At 38.2% G+C, this 18,123-nt stretch overlaps 1 protein-coding gene across 1 annotated transcript; it reads right to left on the reverse strand.

Moving 5' to 3' along the window:
* Window positions 1-5,855: 5,855 nt before the first annotated feature.
* LOC123987901 (golgin subfamily A member 6-like protein 6) lies at window positions 5,856-6,653 on the reverse strand. Its single transcript, XM_046286221.1, has one exon. It carries the CDS (start codon window positions 6,651-6,653, stop codon window positions 5,856-5,858), a length of 798 nt encoding a protein of 265 aa, XP_046142177.1.
* Window positions 6,654-18,123: the final 11,470 nt, after the last annotated feature.

Here is an 18,123-nt window from a genome sequence, read left to right on the forward strand (position 1 = left end):
TTAAACAATCTGTATAGCGAAATATAAGTTTAAAGAATTTGGGTGGCGAAATAGCGGCTTAAAGAGTTTGGGTGGCGAAATAGAAGTTTTAAAGAATGCGTCACAGGACGTGACAAAATGAAAAAAAGCTATTTCTCAAAATCCCAATCTTAAAATTCTTATTATTAATCTTAATTGACTTAAAGTTGATAAAGCAATAATTTTTTTAAAATCATATTCATAATTTGCAATTAAACCTGCTATAAATATAGTTAATCTAGAAATTAATAAAATATATTTATTAAAACAATCTAAAAATAAAAATTTATTATATCGAATCAATAAATAAACCCCAGCAGTTACTAAAGTAGAAGAATGAACTAAAGATGAAACAGGAGTAGGTGCTATTATTGCCGCAGGTAATCATAAAGTAAATGGAATTTGAGCTCTTTTTGTAAAAGCTACTAATACTAATACAATTAACATTAATAAATTAAATTTATAAACCATTAAATTTCATCTTCCAAATATTATTCTTATAGTAATTATTAATAAAATTCCAACATCCCCAATTCGATTTCTAAAAATTGTTAACATTCCACCATTATAAGCTTTTTCATTTTGATAATAAATAATTAAACAATAAGAAATTAATCCTAACTCATCTCATCCTAATAAAATTGTTAAAAATCTTGGTCTTAAAATTATTATGTATTTTATTTATTCGCTCCCCTCCGGGTTGCGTGGCGCTTTTAATAGGAGCGTACCCAAACCTTTACAACGCCTTTTTATTTTCATCTCCCTAGACCAAATAGCCAAGCACCTCTTCTTTTCAATCTTTCCCTCTGATAGACTTGTTAAACTTAACATATATATTTATGTTTCTGTGGTATTACGTAATTATAAACAGAAAAAGAAAAAGAAAAAACTAGCGCTCTAAACCAATATAGAAATAAAAATAAAATAAGGATATAAAAATAAAAGTATAATATAAAACGAGTATAGTATATAAGAAAGAAAGAATAAATAAGAGTATTCCGCATTTAACATAATAAAATAAAATATACACCTGTGATCATAATAACCTAATAATATAATAATAGTATTAATAATAATAGACAAAATAATAAAAATAAAAATAATCAAAATAAAAATAATCAAAAAATCAAAATAATCAAAATTGTAGAAAATAACATATAATATGAGTGGCTACAGCGTATTGCCTATCCCCAACGTAACTAGACTAAATTGTCACTGCGTCTTGTCACAACTATTTTAATAATAATAATACTGTTCTTGTAGGGCGGTGAACCAAAAACTTAACTCATAATAATAATAATTACAAGGATATGAGAAACTAAACTAAACTAAACTAAACCTCACTATATGTGTTTACACCTCACTCGCCCCCTGTCCTATTTTCCTCTCCTGCACTATATATATATTTCCCTCCCGCCTCTTCGGTGCTCTCCTTCCTCTTTCCTGTTTCCTGATTTGCACCGCTTCTTCCACTTCTTCCTTATTGTTCCTCTCCCTTCCTTCTCGCACCCCTTGTTTCAGTTTCTTCTTCCTTCCACATCTTCATGGTCCTCTCCATTCTTTCCCCCAGACTCTCCTTTTTCCACGCTCCTTCTTCTTCGCTCCATATCATTTCTTGCCCCTCCACCCATATTCTCCTGTTATTATACACCACCCATTTTCCCTTCGCCCTTTCTTGTTTAGCCTTTTCTTTTATTAACCATTTTGTCTTCCTTTCTTCTCTTGACAAGTCTTCGTCAACTTCTATGCCCCATCTTTCCCATATACCATTCTTCATCCAAACCATCTCCTTTTTTCTTTCTTCTTCCTCCAGCTCCGTTATTATTATCTTTCTTCCTCCGTCTCCTTCTCTTTCCGTCGCACTTCTTATATTTATTTTCCTTCCCAGTTCCCTTTCTAGTATATTTTTAATTGCAGTCAGGTTCTTTTCCATGCACTCTCCTTCCATATTAAACTTCTCTTCCTTCTTTCTTTTCTCATTTTTTCTAGACTCATTTTCTCTTCGCTCTCTGGCTCGCCGCTCCCATTTCTCTTCTTTTCCGTTTCCTCCTTTCTCTTCTTTCCCTGTTCGTTTTCTTCTGCCACCGGTTTTTCTTTTTTTGTAACACGTGCTTCCAGCTTCCATTCCCTCAGTTCTTCTCTCAGTTCCCTAACCTCATCTCTTAGCTTTCTCACCTCTCTAAATAATTCACCCGGTGCTTCCATTTCTTCTTCCTTTTCCACTTTCGTGTCTTGATCTTGGCTTAACCGCTTCCGCCTACTCCTTTTTCTTTTTACGGCTTACTCGTCTTTTGCACTTTTCTTTCGTTTCTTTCAGCTTTCTAACCACGTGTCTCCTGCTTAAGTGCTTGCTTCTTCGCCGCATACGACTTCCACGTGACACAGTGTTGCCAACCGCTTTCTACTCTGATGTTGGCACCATCTCTCTCATCTTCCTATTATTACTTTCTATTTTAGTTCTTAATTGTGCCGTTGATGTCGTTGCCTCTTTTCTCGTCTGGATCGGCTGTTTCCCTTTCTTCTCTATCTCTTCCTACTTCTTTCATCCAATTTTCCCCTTCTCCATCTTCGCCCAGCAGTTCCTTTACTTTTTCTTGCCAGCTCTCTCTTCTCCCTTTGCTTGCCCCACAGCCTTCCCATACATGCTCCCACGACTCTTTTTCCCACTTGCATATTCTGCAGCTCTTTTTCTCTTCACTTTCCCAGTATCTGGCATCGTTTACCTCATTTCCTAGCCTAAACCTTGCTACTCTTCTCCACCTTTCTTCCTTCCATCCTTTTTCCAGATACTTTGGTATTCCATTGCACTTTATTACTTTATACCATTTATTATATCTTGATGACACTATCTTTTCCCAGTTCTCTTCTTCTTGCATTCGGAGGTCTGCCTCTTCCATTTCCTCGAAGCTCATTTCTCCCTCCCTCCTTTTTCTTTCCAGATGTGTCATTTCTATTCCTTTTTCCGTAAAGTACTTCTCCCTTTCCTCTTCCCACTTATTTTTAGTTGCCCCTCTTTGCTCCCCCTTTATCATTTCTTCCCAGCATTTCCTTGCCAGTTCTCCTCCCTTCCCCTCCCACATCCTTTTTTCGAACCCCCAGGCTAGCTTTCCTGCCTTTACCCTCAGCTTCGCTCTTCGTAGTTCCTCTCTCATCATATATCCTGGTGTACACCAGTCTACTCCTGTTATCCACCCCAAGGCCCTCTCTTGCAGCCCTTCTATTTCCCTCCATTCTCTCCATCCCCAGACTTCTGCGCCATACGCTATTACCGTCCATACTAGTTTATCCCACAGCCAGATTCTCCTCTTCCAATCTTTGCCAAACCTTCTTTTCCCGATCCCCCACACTTGTCTCATGATCACGCTAGCTCTGCTCACTCTGTCCTTTACGTGTCGGTCACTTCTCCCATTTCTTCTGAATGTATATCCCAAGTACTTAAATTCCTCCACCTCTTCCATTTTCTTTCCTTTCCATAACCAGTCTCTCTTCTTCCACCTTCCCCCTCCCTTTCTAAATCTCATTACCTTTGACTTTTCTCTGTTCAATTCCAACCTCTTCTTGTCCAGGTACCTTTCTAGTCTCTTTAGCAATACTGCCATGTTTTCTTCCCTTTCTGCCATTATCACTACGTCATCGGCATACGCCAGCGTGCATATTCTCCTCCCTCCTATCCTGATCCCTCCTATTCCTCCTTTTCTCATTTCCTCTTCTAGATCTGCGGTCAGCAGATTGTATAGGATTGGACTCATCGGGCATCCTTGTCTTAAGCCTCTTGCCGTCCAGAACGGTTCCGTCATCCCTTCTCCAGTTTTTACCCTGCTTTTGGTCTCTCTCAGTACTTCCCTTATCCTTTCTCTTAGCCCTCTCCTTACCCCCCTCTCCCTCAGCGTTTCCATCAGTACTCCTCTATCTACTGAATCAAAGGCTGCTTTTAGGTCAACAAAGCACGCTATTACCTTTCCCTTCTCTTTTTTTATCTGCCTATTCACCACATAATTCAGTGCATATATATTGTCCATAGTTCCCATTCCTTTCCTGAAACCTGTCTGGTTATCCGGAATTAATCCCTTGTCTTCCACCTCTTTGCTTATCCTCTCCGTTAGTACTGCCGCATAGATCTTGTATAGAGTCGGCATCAGGGTGACTCCCCTATACTCCCTAGCCAGTTTTCCACTACCCTTTTTTCTGATTGGTGCAATTATTCCCTCCTTCCATCCCTCTGGCCATCCTTCTCCCTTCCAGACTCTGTTACAGGTTTCCCAAATCCAGTCCAGCACCTCTTCTCCACCGTACTTCCATACTTCATTTGGTATTCCATCTCCGCCAACTGCCTTCCCGTCCTTCAGCTTTCCCACTGCTTTTCTAACTTCCTCCTTACTTATATCCTCTTCTTGTTCTCCCTCTCCCTCCTCTTCCTTCTTCCTCTCTCCTCCCATCACCACCTTTTCTTCCGTTCCCCCAAGGAGGTTCATAAAGTATGCTTTCCACTCTTCTTCTTTTATGCTTGCCTGAGTCTGTTCTCTCTTCTTTCTTTCTCTGTTTACTATTCTCCATACCTCCCTATCCGTTTTTACTCCCTCTACTTCTTTTATGAACCTCTCGTTTTCCTCCCTCTTTTTCTCTTCGCATAGTCCGTTGTACTCTCCCCTTGCCTTCCCATAACTTTTTCCCCCCGTTTTCCCTTTCCTCCACTCTCTTAGAATTCTCCTAAGTTCCTTTTTCTTCTCTTTGCACTCCATGTCCCACCAGCCTTTTTTCTCTTTCCTCTGCCCCTCCACTCTGGCTTTCTCTAGTCCCTTTCTGAATTCCTCTAGCATTATTTCAACGTCTTCGTTGATTTTGCCCTCCCTCTTTTTTCTCCATTTCAATTCCTCCCTGAATTTTCTTCCTCCTTGCTCCGTCCAATTCCCCCTCGCTATTTTTCTCCTTTCCTTTCCTACACTCATTCCCTGCTTCCATCCTGCCTTCAACCTCACTATCACGGGGAAATGGTCTGAGTCTATCCTGTCCCCTACCTCCAAACTTAGGATTCCTTCCCTCCCTTCATCTTCAGCTACCACATAGTCTATTACCGTGTCTCCTCTTGGTCCTGCATATGTGTATTCTCCTTCCTCGTCCCCCTCAACACTCCCATTCACTATCGACCACCCTGTCTCCCTTAAGGCTTCCAGCAGTCTTTTTCCTTCCGCATTGATTTTCTGGTCCTTGGATCTCCTTCTCCCTTCCTCTTCCTCTTCTTTCCCTTTCGCCGGTACTCCGCCTTCCTCTCCTGTTCTCGCGTTGAGGTCACCTCCTATTATTGTCCTTCCTTCTTTCCCAATTTCTTCCAGCCAGGGTTTCAACTCTTTTAGCTTTGCTTCCATGTCTCCATTTATGTATACCCCCACTATCCTCCATTTCTCTTCCCCCCCCCTTGCATTCTGCTACCATTATGCCATCAGTTCCTGACTCCATTTTGAACCCTCCTTCCGACCCCATCATCTCCTCTTTCACCCTCATTAGCATCCCTCCCATTGCTCTCCCTTTTTTGTTCTTTCTGCTCGCTAGTTGTACTTCCCATCTAAACCCTTTTGGTAGCCTTCCTCTAATATTTTGCCAGCCCCTTTCCTCCAACCATGTCTCTATTAGGATTATCGCGTCCCATTTCTTTATAGTTTCCCAGAAGTCTTCGTCTTTATTTCTGACTCCAGCGCAGTTCCAGAATCCTACTGTCCATACTCCCTCTTCCTTCTTTTTTCTCTTTCCCTCCCCTATTCTCTTGCTTCCTCCCCCTTCCTCTTCTCTTTTCCTTCCTTTTTTCTTCTGCTTATCTGAGTTTTCTGCGCTTCCACCCTCTCCTATGTCCCTTGCTCCTCTTCCCCCGTCCTTTGTCCTCCTCTCTGGGTTCCCTTCCTCTCCCTTCCCACCCAGTCAACCAGCATTCCCTTTTCTTCATCCCATTTCCACCATTTTCCTTCTATTCTTATTTTTCCGTGGTCAACCCATATGTACTTTCCTTTCTCTCTTTCTTCTCTTCCGATTTTCCTTAGTGTCCATTGTATCTTCCTCTGCGCCCACGTTAGATCATCTTCTATTCTCTCTTCTCTTCCTTTTAACGCCTTTTTATTCTCCATTATCCTCCTTTTTAACTCACTCGATTTAATTTTTATAAGCATCATTCTAACTTCTTTTCCTCTTTCTATCGATCCTACCTCTTTTACCTCTTCTATTGCGTCTTTCACTCCTGTTAGCCTTACGATCTCCTCCGCCTTTTCTTTCATCTCCTCTTTCCTTACTTTCATGCCCCTGATTATTATGTTATTCCTTCTCTCTTCTCTCTCCTTTCTCTCCCATTTCTTTTCTAGTTCACTCAGCTTCTCGCCGACCTTCCCGCCTCCTGTCTCTTCCTTTCTTTTCTCCACCTCTTCCTGTACAGTTTTTCGCATTTTCTCTTCGATCTCACTCCACCTTGTCGCCCTCTCCTCTTTCTTCTCTATCTCCTCAATTTTCTTTATCAGTATTTCTATCTTCCCTTCCATTTCCCTTTTTTGCTCAGCCCACCTGTGTTCTCTCCTCAATGCTTCTTCCTTTAATTTCTCTATATCTTCTCTTACTTCTTTTCTTAGGTCTCTTATATTCTCTTCCACCCTTTCCATTTTGCCTCTCAAATCTCTTCCTAAATCTTTTATTAACTCCTTTATTTCGCCAAATCCTCCTTCTCCTTCTCTTTCTCCTTCTCTTCTTTCTTTTTTCTTTTCTGGTGATCTCTCCGTCACATTGCTTTCTTTGAACATCCATCCGCTTGTTCTCCTCCTTCCTTCTTCCTCTTTTCCTTTCGTTGTACCCTCTTCACTTCCTTCCTCTCTTTTTCTTTTCCAGATTTCCTCTAGATTTGGCATGCTTCCCATGCTTTGCTTCCTTTCTCTTCTCAGCACCTCTAAATTCGAGGGTCTACCTCTTTTTCCCCCTTTTTCCCATTTTCCGTCTTCCTCGTACCCCTCCAACTCTTTCTTTTCCTTTGTCTCACCTTCCATTCCCGCCTCTCCACTCCTCTTCATCGCTCCCTCCTCTTCCTTACCGACCATCCTATCACCTGTGGTCTCCTCTCTCCCTTCTCTCCAGGTGTCGCCCGTTTCCGTCTCCTCTATCACGCCGCCCCCTGCCTCTCCCCTCAAGATTCTAACCTCACACTTAATCGGCTCACTTATTGTCGGTTTTTCTTCTCTATTTCCCTACTTTTCTTTCTTCCTTCACCACCACTCTTCCCTTTCCCTATCCACTCACGCTCTCTACCACACTATCGCTTTATACTCCACTTTTCTATCTTTCACGCTCTAAACTCGCTCTGCTTAAATAACCCCGTTCGCACGTGACCGTTACCCAGCAGGGAATCCCGGTCTTAAAATTATTAAATACATAGAAATTACAAACAAAATTACTAAAATAATAAATCGATTTATAAATTTATCCTCTTCTATATAATAAATTCTATAAATTAAAACAACCATTGAAATTAATGAAACTAATATCAAAAATATTATTCTATAAAAATCTAAATAAATAAAAAAAGAAAACTTTATTCTATTATAACTATAAATTATTCATTCTAAAATAATTAATTTTCTTTTAAAAAAAATAATTAATATAAATAAAAAAAATCATCTCATAAATACAAATAATATATAAGTAAATAGAATTAAAATAATTTAAAGTATTCATACATCTTTGAATCCACACTTCAAAATTTTTTTTAAACTATTTAAATTAAATAAAAATTCCTAAATTTAAAATAATTATATTTAAAGGAATTCAATGAAATAATAAAATTAAATAATTAATTAATTTTCCTCTACTTAAACTTTTATAAAAAAAATTTTTTCCATGAATAATAAATCTAAAAAAATATAAAGAATATATAAATCTAATTAAACAATAAAAAAATAATTTAATTATTAATAATCTTAATCAATTTACTAATCTTATTAATAAAATAAAATAATTTTTAACAAAAAAAATATCCGACTTCGAAATGCACTAAAAAGTATAAAATAATTTCTATTTCATTTATACCAATGTTCCATAGCTATTAATAATATCTACTTAATCGTTAAATAGGATACCAATTACATTTCAAAGTTTTCGGAGGCGGCGCAAAATTAAAAACTTTTCCTCTACTACGAAGATCCTAACTCCGGCGTCGGCAACCTATGATAAATCACCTATTTGATAGTTTCAAGTAAACAATATTCAACGGGAATCAACAAACCCATTGCGAATTAACTATACTGCAGTTCACGAGTGACCGCACTTAACTCGCGCAGCTAGTGGCCTACTAAAGTCTAGGGAGATTTTTAATAGTGCGTGTGATTCCCCTTTACAGCGTGCTTCTTGCTATGCGTTCACATCATTTTTTTTGCGACAAATAATAGAAATTTCATTGTATCGTGATACTTTACAATATCATCACCGGTTATCAGTTATCGTACGTCATATATTGCTGCCCACCATTTATATGTTCGCAAAGTATAATAAGAAGCAAGCTGTAGAGGGGAATAACACACGTTATTAAAAATCTCTCTAGACGTAGTGAGCGGCGCGAGTTAAGTATGATCTCTTGTGAACTGCAGTATAGTGCATGTACATCAGGACTGCTGCCAATTTCTCATATAATCGTTACAATTACAAATGTTTTCCGCCGGACCTATAATTTTTCTCTTACGACTTATTAATTACCAAGTTTGCCATACCGCAATCAAATCGTTATTGGCAGCATCGTTTGTTTGGGTATTTTTAATTTCACGCCGCCTCCGAAAACGTTGAAATGTATTTGGTATCCTATTTAACGATTAAGTAGATATTATTAATAGCTATGGAATATTGGTATAAATGAAATAGAAATTATTTTATACTTTTTAGTGCATTTCGAAGTCGGATGTTTTTTTTGTTAAAAATTATTTTATTTCACACTTTTTAGTGGAACCAGTAGTATTTGTAGGATAGTGTAACGTGATTTTAGATTTCTGTTGCTTAGCTAATACCCATAAACTGAAAAAAAATTGACCGAATTTAAGTTGTTAATAAACAACAAATTTCATAAATTTTTGCAAGTGAGATCATCGCGGATAAACCTCCTACTAAATGTGAAAGGTTCCATCGCTATCGGTACATTCCCTGCAGCATAAACGCCGGAAGATATAAATGAAGTATTACGTATTTTGCGATAAAAGTCGTTAGGAATGAAAAAATACAACAATTTTTTTGCCGGACCAATTAGAATATATACTCTACAAGATGCAAAATTTTCGATCCGATTGGTCTATCCGTCTCGGAGTAATCGGCGAACGTACGGCGCACGTACATGAAATAGTACGTTTTCTTGCAATAAAAAGCGTTCGGAATGAAAAAATATAAAATGTATTTTTAACGGGACCAATCTGCACACATACTTTAGAAGATCCAAAAGGTTTCGTTCCGATTAGTTCATCCGTTTCGGAATAACCGGCGAACATACATTTAGAAAAAAATGTCGTTAGGAATGAAAAAATGCAAAATATTTTTTTACGGGACCAATCGGGAGACTTACTCTACCAGACGCAAAAGGTTTCGTTCTGATTGGTCTATCCGTCTCGCAGTAATCGGCGACCGTACGCCGCGCGTACATGAAATAGTACGTTTTTTTGCAATAAAAAGCGTTCGGAATGAAAAAATGTAAAATGTTTTTATAACGGGACCAATCGGGAGGCATACTCCACCAGATGCAAGAGGTTTCGTTCCGATTGGTCCATCCGTCTCGGCGTAATCGGTGAACATACATAATAAAAAAAAAAAAAAAAAAAAAAAATATATACACATCGAATTGAGTATCCTCCTCCTTTTCGAAGTCGGATAAAAAATTTCACCAACCAGATTTAAAGAAAAAGGAGCAGCTATATTTGAAGAACATATTAAAAATCATATTAATGATATTGAAGGTATGAAAATTAATACTCCTTTATTAATAATTATTAAACGTCTATGAGTTTCTAAATAACATAAATTTAATAAATAAAATAATCCTGATGAACATAAACCATGAGCAATTATTATTAAATAAGAACCTAAAAATCTTAATTTACTTATAGTAAATATAGAAGATGTTAACAAATTTATATGAACTACAGAAGATATAGCTACCAAAATTTTTATATCAATTTGTCGAAAACAATTTAATCTTAAAATAATTCTTCCTACCAATCCAATTTCAATAAAATATTTCCTTATTTCTAAAAAATTTTGAAAAAAAATTATTATTAATCGTAATAATCCATAAGAACCTAATTTTAATAAAATTGCAGCTAAAATTATTGACCCAAAAACAGGTGCTTCTACATGAGCCTTCAATAATCATCCATGTATTAAATATATAGGTATTTTTACTAAAAATCCAACAATTAAATATAAAAATAAAATTTTATTTAATTTAAATATTATTCCTTCTAATAATAAAAATCTTAAAGACCCTATTAAATTATATAAATATAACAATACTAATAATAATGGTAATGAAAAAAATAAAGTATAAAATATTAAATAATATCTAGCATAAATTCGTAAAAATCCTATTCCTCATTTTATAATTAAAAAAAAAAAATTAATAATCTAACCTCAAAAAAAAAAAATATTAATATATTTATTCTAAAAATTTTTATTAATAAAACAACTAATATTAAAATTAATAAATTTATACATAAAATAAATCTTTTCTCTTGATTAATTCTTATAAAAACTAACCCAAAAATTCATAAAATTATAATAATAATTCCGTAAGAATAAAAATTTAACCCAATATTAAATCTTAAATTAATTCATTCTATAAAAAATCTATTTATACTTAATATTATAAAACTTAATAAAAATATTATATTTCTTACAAAATATAATTTTTTATATATATTAAAATTTAAAAACAAAAATCTAACCATTAAAATTATACTCTCTATTATTAACATTTTAAATTTATTATTATAAATCCTTGATTACCAATAACCCTTCATATAGAAACAACTGTTACCGGCGAACGACGCGCGGATAATAGTTGCCAACCGCCTAGTGGTTTTTCTATTCGTATCTGTAGCTAAGATCGGATTGTAAACGTTCTCACTTCCGCAACACATGGCGTACTCGTCGGAACGCGTCATTGTACGACTTATCTTATATTATCTTATATTTCACAATAAATACTTTTGCACCTTTAACCGTGTCGTGTGCCACTGCCGCTCCCACTCCTGCCATCAGGTTATGGGCCCAGGAGGAACATCGCCATCGACAATCGAAGTGAAACGCGGAATCTGAACACGTGTTCGTCGAGGTTAAGTGCGTAGTACAAAGAGACTAACCGAGAATGATGACGACGAGTGTCGCCCGAATAGAAACGCTAACGCGTGATAATTACGACACGTGGAAAATGCAGATGCGAGCATTATTGATAAAAAACGACGCGTGGACATACGTTAGTGGTGAAAGTGAAATGCCTGAACGGAAGGAAGACGACGAAGCATCGGAGGCAGCGTACAAGGCCTGGAAAAGAAACGATGAAAAAGCTAAGTCGGACATTATATTATCAATAAGTGCTTCAGAACTAAAGCAAGTGAAATCGTGTGAGACGTCGCACGAAATGTGGAGGAGACTGGAAGAAATATATCAATCCAGAGGACCCGCCAAGAAGGCAACTTTGCTGAAAAGACTATTACTTCATAAAATGAAGGAAGAAGAAGACATCCATACGCATTTAGGTAGGTTCTTCGACGCCGTGGACAAATTACAGGAAATTAACGTGAACATCAATCCCGATGTGCAAGCGATCATGTTACTGTACAGCCTACCAAATACGTTCGAGAATTTTCGGTGTGCGATAGAATCGCGAGACGCGTTGCCGGATCCGGAAACGTTACGCGTAAAAGTCATTGAAGAATACGACGCGCGGAAAAATCAAACGGTCGACAGCGTACCTAACGCGATGATTGCAGGTAAATATCGCGGAAAGTCGAAGTTCTCAAACCGGAATAAAGACAGTAAATCTGAAAAGGAAACGTTCAAGTATAGATGTCATCGGTGTAGACGAATAGGACATAAGGCTTCGGATTGCGATAAAAAGATCGGTAACGCGCGACAGTGTACACGGAACGACGATGTAACGAGTTTGTACGCGTCAGCCATTATTGAAAAAGCGTTGAATAAAAGTGCGAATAGCGATGAGTGGTGCCTCGATAGCGGCTGCACCTCGCACTTATGCAAAAATGAAAACGATTTTGTGGATGTAGAGAGATCGGAATGTAAAGAACTGAATCTCGCGAATAACATGTCGACAAGCGTCTACGCGAAAGGAACAGTTCCGTTAATGGCGTGTCACGAAGGAAAAGAAAAACATTTCAAGTTAAATCATGTTTTGCACGTTCCCGATCTCCGAGCGAATTTATTATCCGTATCTAAAATAACCGATCGCGGTTATGACGTAATATTCAAGAAAAATCTAGCGGTTGTAGTCGATAAGGTAGGAAAGACGATCCTTAGCGCCGATCGTATCGGCGGTCTGTATTACCTACGCGGAACAAAACAGAACGAATGTCGTAATACATCGGAAAATGTAAAGTTACCGACGGAAATCGATGCGTTGAAAGCTTGGCATCATCGTCTATGTCACTTAAACGCGAGGGACATACAAGAAGCGGCGCGAAAGGGTACAATCATCGGATTGAACCCCAAGCAACTGCTAGGCGAATTGGAGTGCGATATATGTATTCGGGGGAAAATGACTCGCCTACCTTTTCCTAAAAATTCAAACAGGAAGACGGAAATGCTGGAAATTATACACAGCGACGTATGTGGTCCTATGCGTGTACGATCGAACGGGGAATCGAGATATTATGTAACATTTATCGATGACAGCACGCGTTGGTGCGAAGTGTACACGTTGAAAGGAAAGGACGAAGTACTGCGGGCATTCAAAGAATTCAAAGCTTATGCGGAGAATCAGACGGGGCGAAAAATTAAAAGTCTTCAATCGGATAATGGGACGTAGTACAAGAATTCGGCGTTCGACGATTTTCTGAAGAGCCACGGAATTAAACGAAGGCTATCCGTCACCTATTGCCCTGAACAAAACGGACTGGCGGAGAGGAAGAACCGTACTCTCACGGATATGGCCAGATGTCTGCTTCTGCAATCTAAGCTACCCCCCTCTTTTTGGGCGGAAGCCGTATCCACGGCGAATTATATACGGAATAGATGCCCAACCAAAAGTTTGTCGGGCAGAACGCCCTACCAAGCGTGGACTGGAAAGAAGCCGGATGTCCGAAATATGAAAGAATTCGGTTGTACCGTTTACTTTCTCGATGGGAAACCGAACAAGGGGAAGTTCCACCCGCGCTCGAAGAAAGGAATCCTCATAGGGTACCCTACAGACGCGAAGGCTTACCGAGTTTGGGTCCCCGAAGAGAGAAGAGTAGCCGTATGTAGAGACGTGAGGTTCATCGAAGAATTCGGAACAGATCCTGAGCATCAGTACGAAGATTTCCTCACGGAAGACCGGCAAGAGTTCTCCACGGAAGACACGACGGAAAATGGAGAACGTCGAGAAGTAGAAATTGAAATAACTCCCATGGAAACCGATCACGACTTGGAAGATCGAGTCGAATACGACAGCATAAGCGAACCACCGCGCCAAGCAGAGGAAACTCCAAGAAGAGGTCGCGGAAGACCCAGGAAGGTCCGAACAGGATTAAGGGGAAGACCTCGCAAGGAATTTATCCCAGTAGAGTCCCACTACGCGAGCGAAGAATTCGCACTAGCCGCGGAAATACCAGTGAAACAGGCTCTATCCGGAGAAGATAAAGAAGAATGGTATCGAGCAATGGCATCCGAAATCGAATCAATTTTGAAAAACGATACGTGGGATCTGACAGATCGACCAAAGGATCGCGACATCATCGGAAGCAGACTGGTACTCAGAAATAAGTATGGAGCAGATGGAAACCTTGAGCGGAGAAAGGCCAGAGTGGTTGCTCGAGGCTTTGCACAGCGTCCGGGGATCGACTTTAACCAGACGTTTGCGCCGGTCGCAAGGTTGAGTTCAATCCGTATAATGAGTGCAGTTGCTGCGAAATTCGAGATGGAAATGCATCAGATCAACATAACCACTGCATATTTGAACGGAAAAATTGATGAAACTATATTCATGGAAGTGCCGGATCAAATGAAGGAAACTTTGGAGTTCATCCTCGAAGCTGGAAATTACGAACCCGAAACAGAGAGGAAGTCCCGAGAAATGTTGAGTGAGCTAAAGAACGGCAACAAAGTTTGTCTCCTAAAACGCGCTCTATACGGTTTAAAGCAAGCCGCACGAAACTGGCATTACAGATTGACCCAGGAATTAAGTGCGTTCGGTGCTGTACCTTCAGGGGCTGATCCGTGTATGTATTACACCGGTCGAGGAGAGGATTTATTACTCATTTTGATCTACGTGGATGATCTACTCATTGCCTCGAAAAATCGAAGGAAGGTGGACGATTTGAAAGGATTCTTAGCCCGCTCGTTCGAAATTAGGGATCTGGGAGAGGTCAAACACTGCCTCGGAATCGATTTTCTGCGAAATGGATCAAGTATTACCCTGAAACAGGGCGGATATATAAAAGACTTACTCGTGCGATTCGGAATGTCCGCGGCGAACACAGTAAGCAGCCCAATGGAAGTTAACTTAAAGTTACCGAAAGGGGAAGGATCCAGCGAGAATAGAGTGAGCAATTTCCCATACAGAGAGCTAGTAGGGTCGCTCACGTACTTGTCTACTGCAACGAGGCCCGATATAGCACATGCCGCGAATGTTTTGAGCCAGTATAACACATGCTTCGAAGAAGCGCACTGGACGGCGGCGAAACGTGTTCTTCGATATCTGAAGGGAACTATAGACCTGGGTATCACCTACGGGCGGAATAGCGAATCGCTAACCGGGTACGCCGATGCCGATTGGGGCGGCTGCCAGCATGACAGACGTTCGCATACTGGATTTGCTTTCATCCTCAACGGCGGAGCGATTTCCTGGGAATCTCGAAAGCAGAAGACCGTTGCTCTGTCCTCCACAGAGGCTGAATATATGAGTTTATCAGAAGCTACGAAGGAAGCCATATACTTGAGGAAATTGTTAACTGATCTTGGACTCAAGGAATTGTCGGACATCAAGCTCTATGGCGACAATCAAGGCGCTCTACGATTGGCCCAAGATCCTGTTTTTCACAACAGGACCAAGCACATAGACATCCGACATCACTTCGTGCGAGATGCGGTAAGGGATAATCTCGTAACCTTGGAGTACATACCCACTGACCGTATGGCTGCGGATGTCCTAACAAAGGCTCTAGCAGGACCCAAACACAAGGAATGTATAGATTTACTTGGAATGAAAACTACCACGTCCGATGGTTGCCCACGCGTCGAGGGGAAGTGTTACCGGCGAACGACGCGCGGATAATAGTTGCCAACCGCCTAGTGGTTTTTCTATTCGTATCTGTAGCTAAGATCGGATTGTAAACGTTCTCACTTCCGCAGCACATGGCGTACTCGTCGGAACGCGTCATTGTACGACTTATCTTATATTATCTTATATTTCACAATAAATACTTTTGCACCTTTAACCGTGTCGTGTGCCACTGCCGCTCCCACTCCTGCCATCAACAACAATAGATAATCCTAAAACAGCTTCACACACAGAAAAAATTAAGTAATATATAAATATTCATCTTAAATATTCTAACTCATTTAAGGCGATGCAAGCGTCGAAAACTTTACCGACAGTCCCTAGAAAAATCCCCAGACGCGAGTTTTCGGTTTTCGTCGTCATTTCTAAACAGAATGCAAAAAAATTTGAGGGACGTGTCCAGGAGGCCCTACAGAATGGCGCTCTGGTCCTTATTTTATCCAAATCGTCAAAAAGTTATAAAATATTGAAATTTGTGTCTGTCCACAGTCAAGAAAATGGCGGATCGGACTCACCTGCATTAATTTATTTGTAATATAAACATTTTTGCGAAACGAATGTCCAAATAGAGACCAGAGCGCCATTCTTTGGGTCGGATAGAGCAAAACGAGCACTCAGGGGATGGTGTACAACCTTTCGATTAGACAAAAACCGAAAACTACGATTTCGTTGATTTTTCACTCGCGAAAGACGTCAAGAAGGTAAAACATACCACAAATTTAGTTCCTCGTTGTTTCCGTAGGGCACAGTTCGTTCGTTTTCTGCGCTCGACCGCGCGCTTATTCGCAGCGCGTATATGTGAATATGTATGGGTCGACCGAACCGTCGACGACGATACAATGTATCGTGGAGAATGGGAAGTTCGAGTCTCGAAGAGGCGATGAACTCTGACGCGTAAATTTTTTTTTCACGCATCGTTCTATCGACTAGGATAGCGATTTTCAACCCATGTGTCACAAGACGTACTATCATTATTTTTTGTTGCTATTATTATTCTTTTTTTTAGTGAAACTGAAGAACAAATACGTCCTTCCCGATTTCAATGATTTTTTGATATGTTATAAAAATTGATATTCTGAACAATTTGGTGAAATACTGATTACTTATGAAAAGCACCCCGAAAATAAATCTGTTGCCAGAGTTATTAAAATTTTTTTAGACAGATAAGTTAGTATGTTTTTTCAGCATAGAATGTGATATTATGCTGGACTCTCCTGATTTTGCATTACGCCCAAATATTAGATGAATAGGTAACGAAAATGTGATGTTGGAAGAACAACACGGCTGGAGCGAGTTCTTCAATGCTGGCGAACGTAGAAAAGGACAAATAGCGAAAGAGAAAGAGGTCCGAGAATTAAAGGGCCTAAGAAAAAACATTTGAGTGATACAATATTAATTCAACAATAACTTTTTTATTTTTCATTTTTGCTAAATGAAACTTTTACCAATGTAATTGTAAGGTTCGTCTGATTAAAATAAGACCAAACACCATATAATTTGCATTATTTTTACTTATTTAGGTATAAATAAGTAAATAAATAATTATAATTCAAATTATGTCATGTTTGATCTTGTTTTAATCAGAAAAATCTCACAAATACGTTAGTAACATTTTCATTTAAAAAAATTCAAAAATAAGAAGGTTTTAATCTTAAATTTTGATTGCGTTAGTATTGTCTCTCACGTACACGGGTATTTAAACTTGCTTTTTTCCCTGGACGCTGCTTCGATTCTCGGCTGTCACGGCATCAAAGGCGAGCCGAACTCGCTCGAGAAACTGTGGTTTGTCCGGCGACACGCAAAAATTGGTCTGATTCATCGTACATAATACATATAGCTATCGTAGCATCCGTGTGTCATTTAGGTGTATGCGAAGAGTGACGTAGAATAGCATGCTGTTAGTTGGATGCAATAACTGAGGTAGCGCTGAAATCAGTTTCTGTTCAGCCTAATTTTCGATGAAACGTTGACTGTTTTACCGACGCGGAATTCGGAGTTCGGCCTCGACGCTCGCATCGCCTTAATATTAAAATTAATAAACTTAAAACTGCAAAAAACTCTATTCTAATTAAAAATATTAAAAAATATTTATTAATTATTATTATTATTATAAAAATTAAAATCATTAAAATTAAAAAATACCTTTTTAAAATAAATTAGACTTTATAGTTTTAAAATAAAACATTAATTTTGTAAATTAATAATGATATATCTTTCTAAAGTCTAACTTCAAAATAACTTAATAAATATCTCTAATTCCCAAAATTAAAATTTTAAATTTAAACTATATTTTGTTAATGTTAATTTCAAAAATTCTATTTATATTTATAAATTTATTTATTATTACCAATATCTTATTACTTTCATCTTTACATCCTATTACTATTTTATTCCATTTTATTCTATTTACTCTATCTTCTTCCATATTAATTTTTTTAAATTCAAATAATTCTTTATACTCCTTTATAATTACAATTTCATTAATTGGAGGAATAATAATTATATTCAATTATTTCATTAGTTTAATTAACAATGAAAACTCTAAAATAAAATTTTTTGAATTAATTATTTCAATTAATTTTTTTTGTATTTCTTTTATTATAATTATTTATTTTATA

The sequence above is a fragment of the Osmia bicornis genome, chromosome 6, assembly GCF_907164935.1.
Source record: "Osmia bicornis bicornis chromosome 6, iOsmBic2.1, whole genome shotgun sequence".
In the NCBI taxonomy this organism is placed as follows: domain Eukaryota; kingdom Metazoa; phylum Arthropoda; class Insecta; order Hymenoptera; family Megachilidae; genus Osmia; species Osmia bicornis.

Coding starts and splice junctions, on each gene's coding strand:
- LOC123987901 (XM_046286221.1), bottom strand. CDS start 6,653: ATGGAAAGGGTGGAAGAGAATATAAGAGACCTAAGAAAAGAAGTAAGA.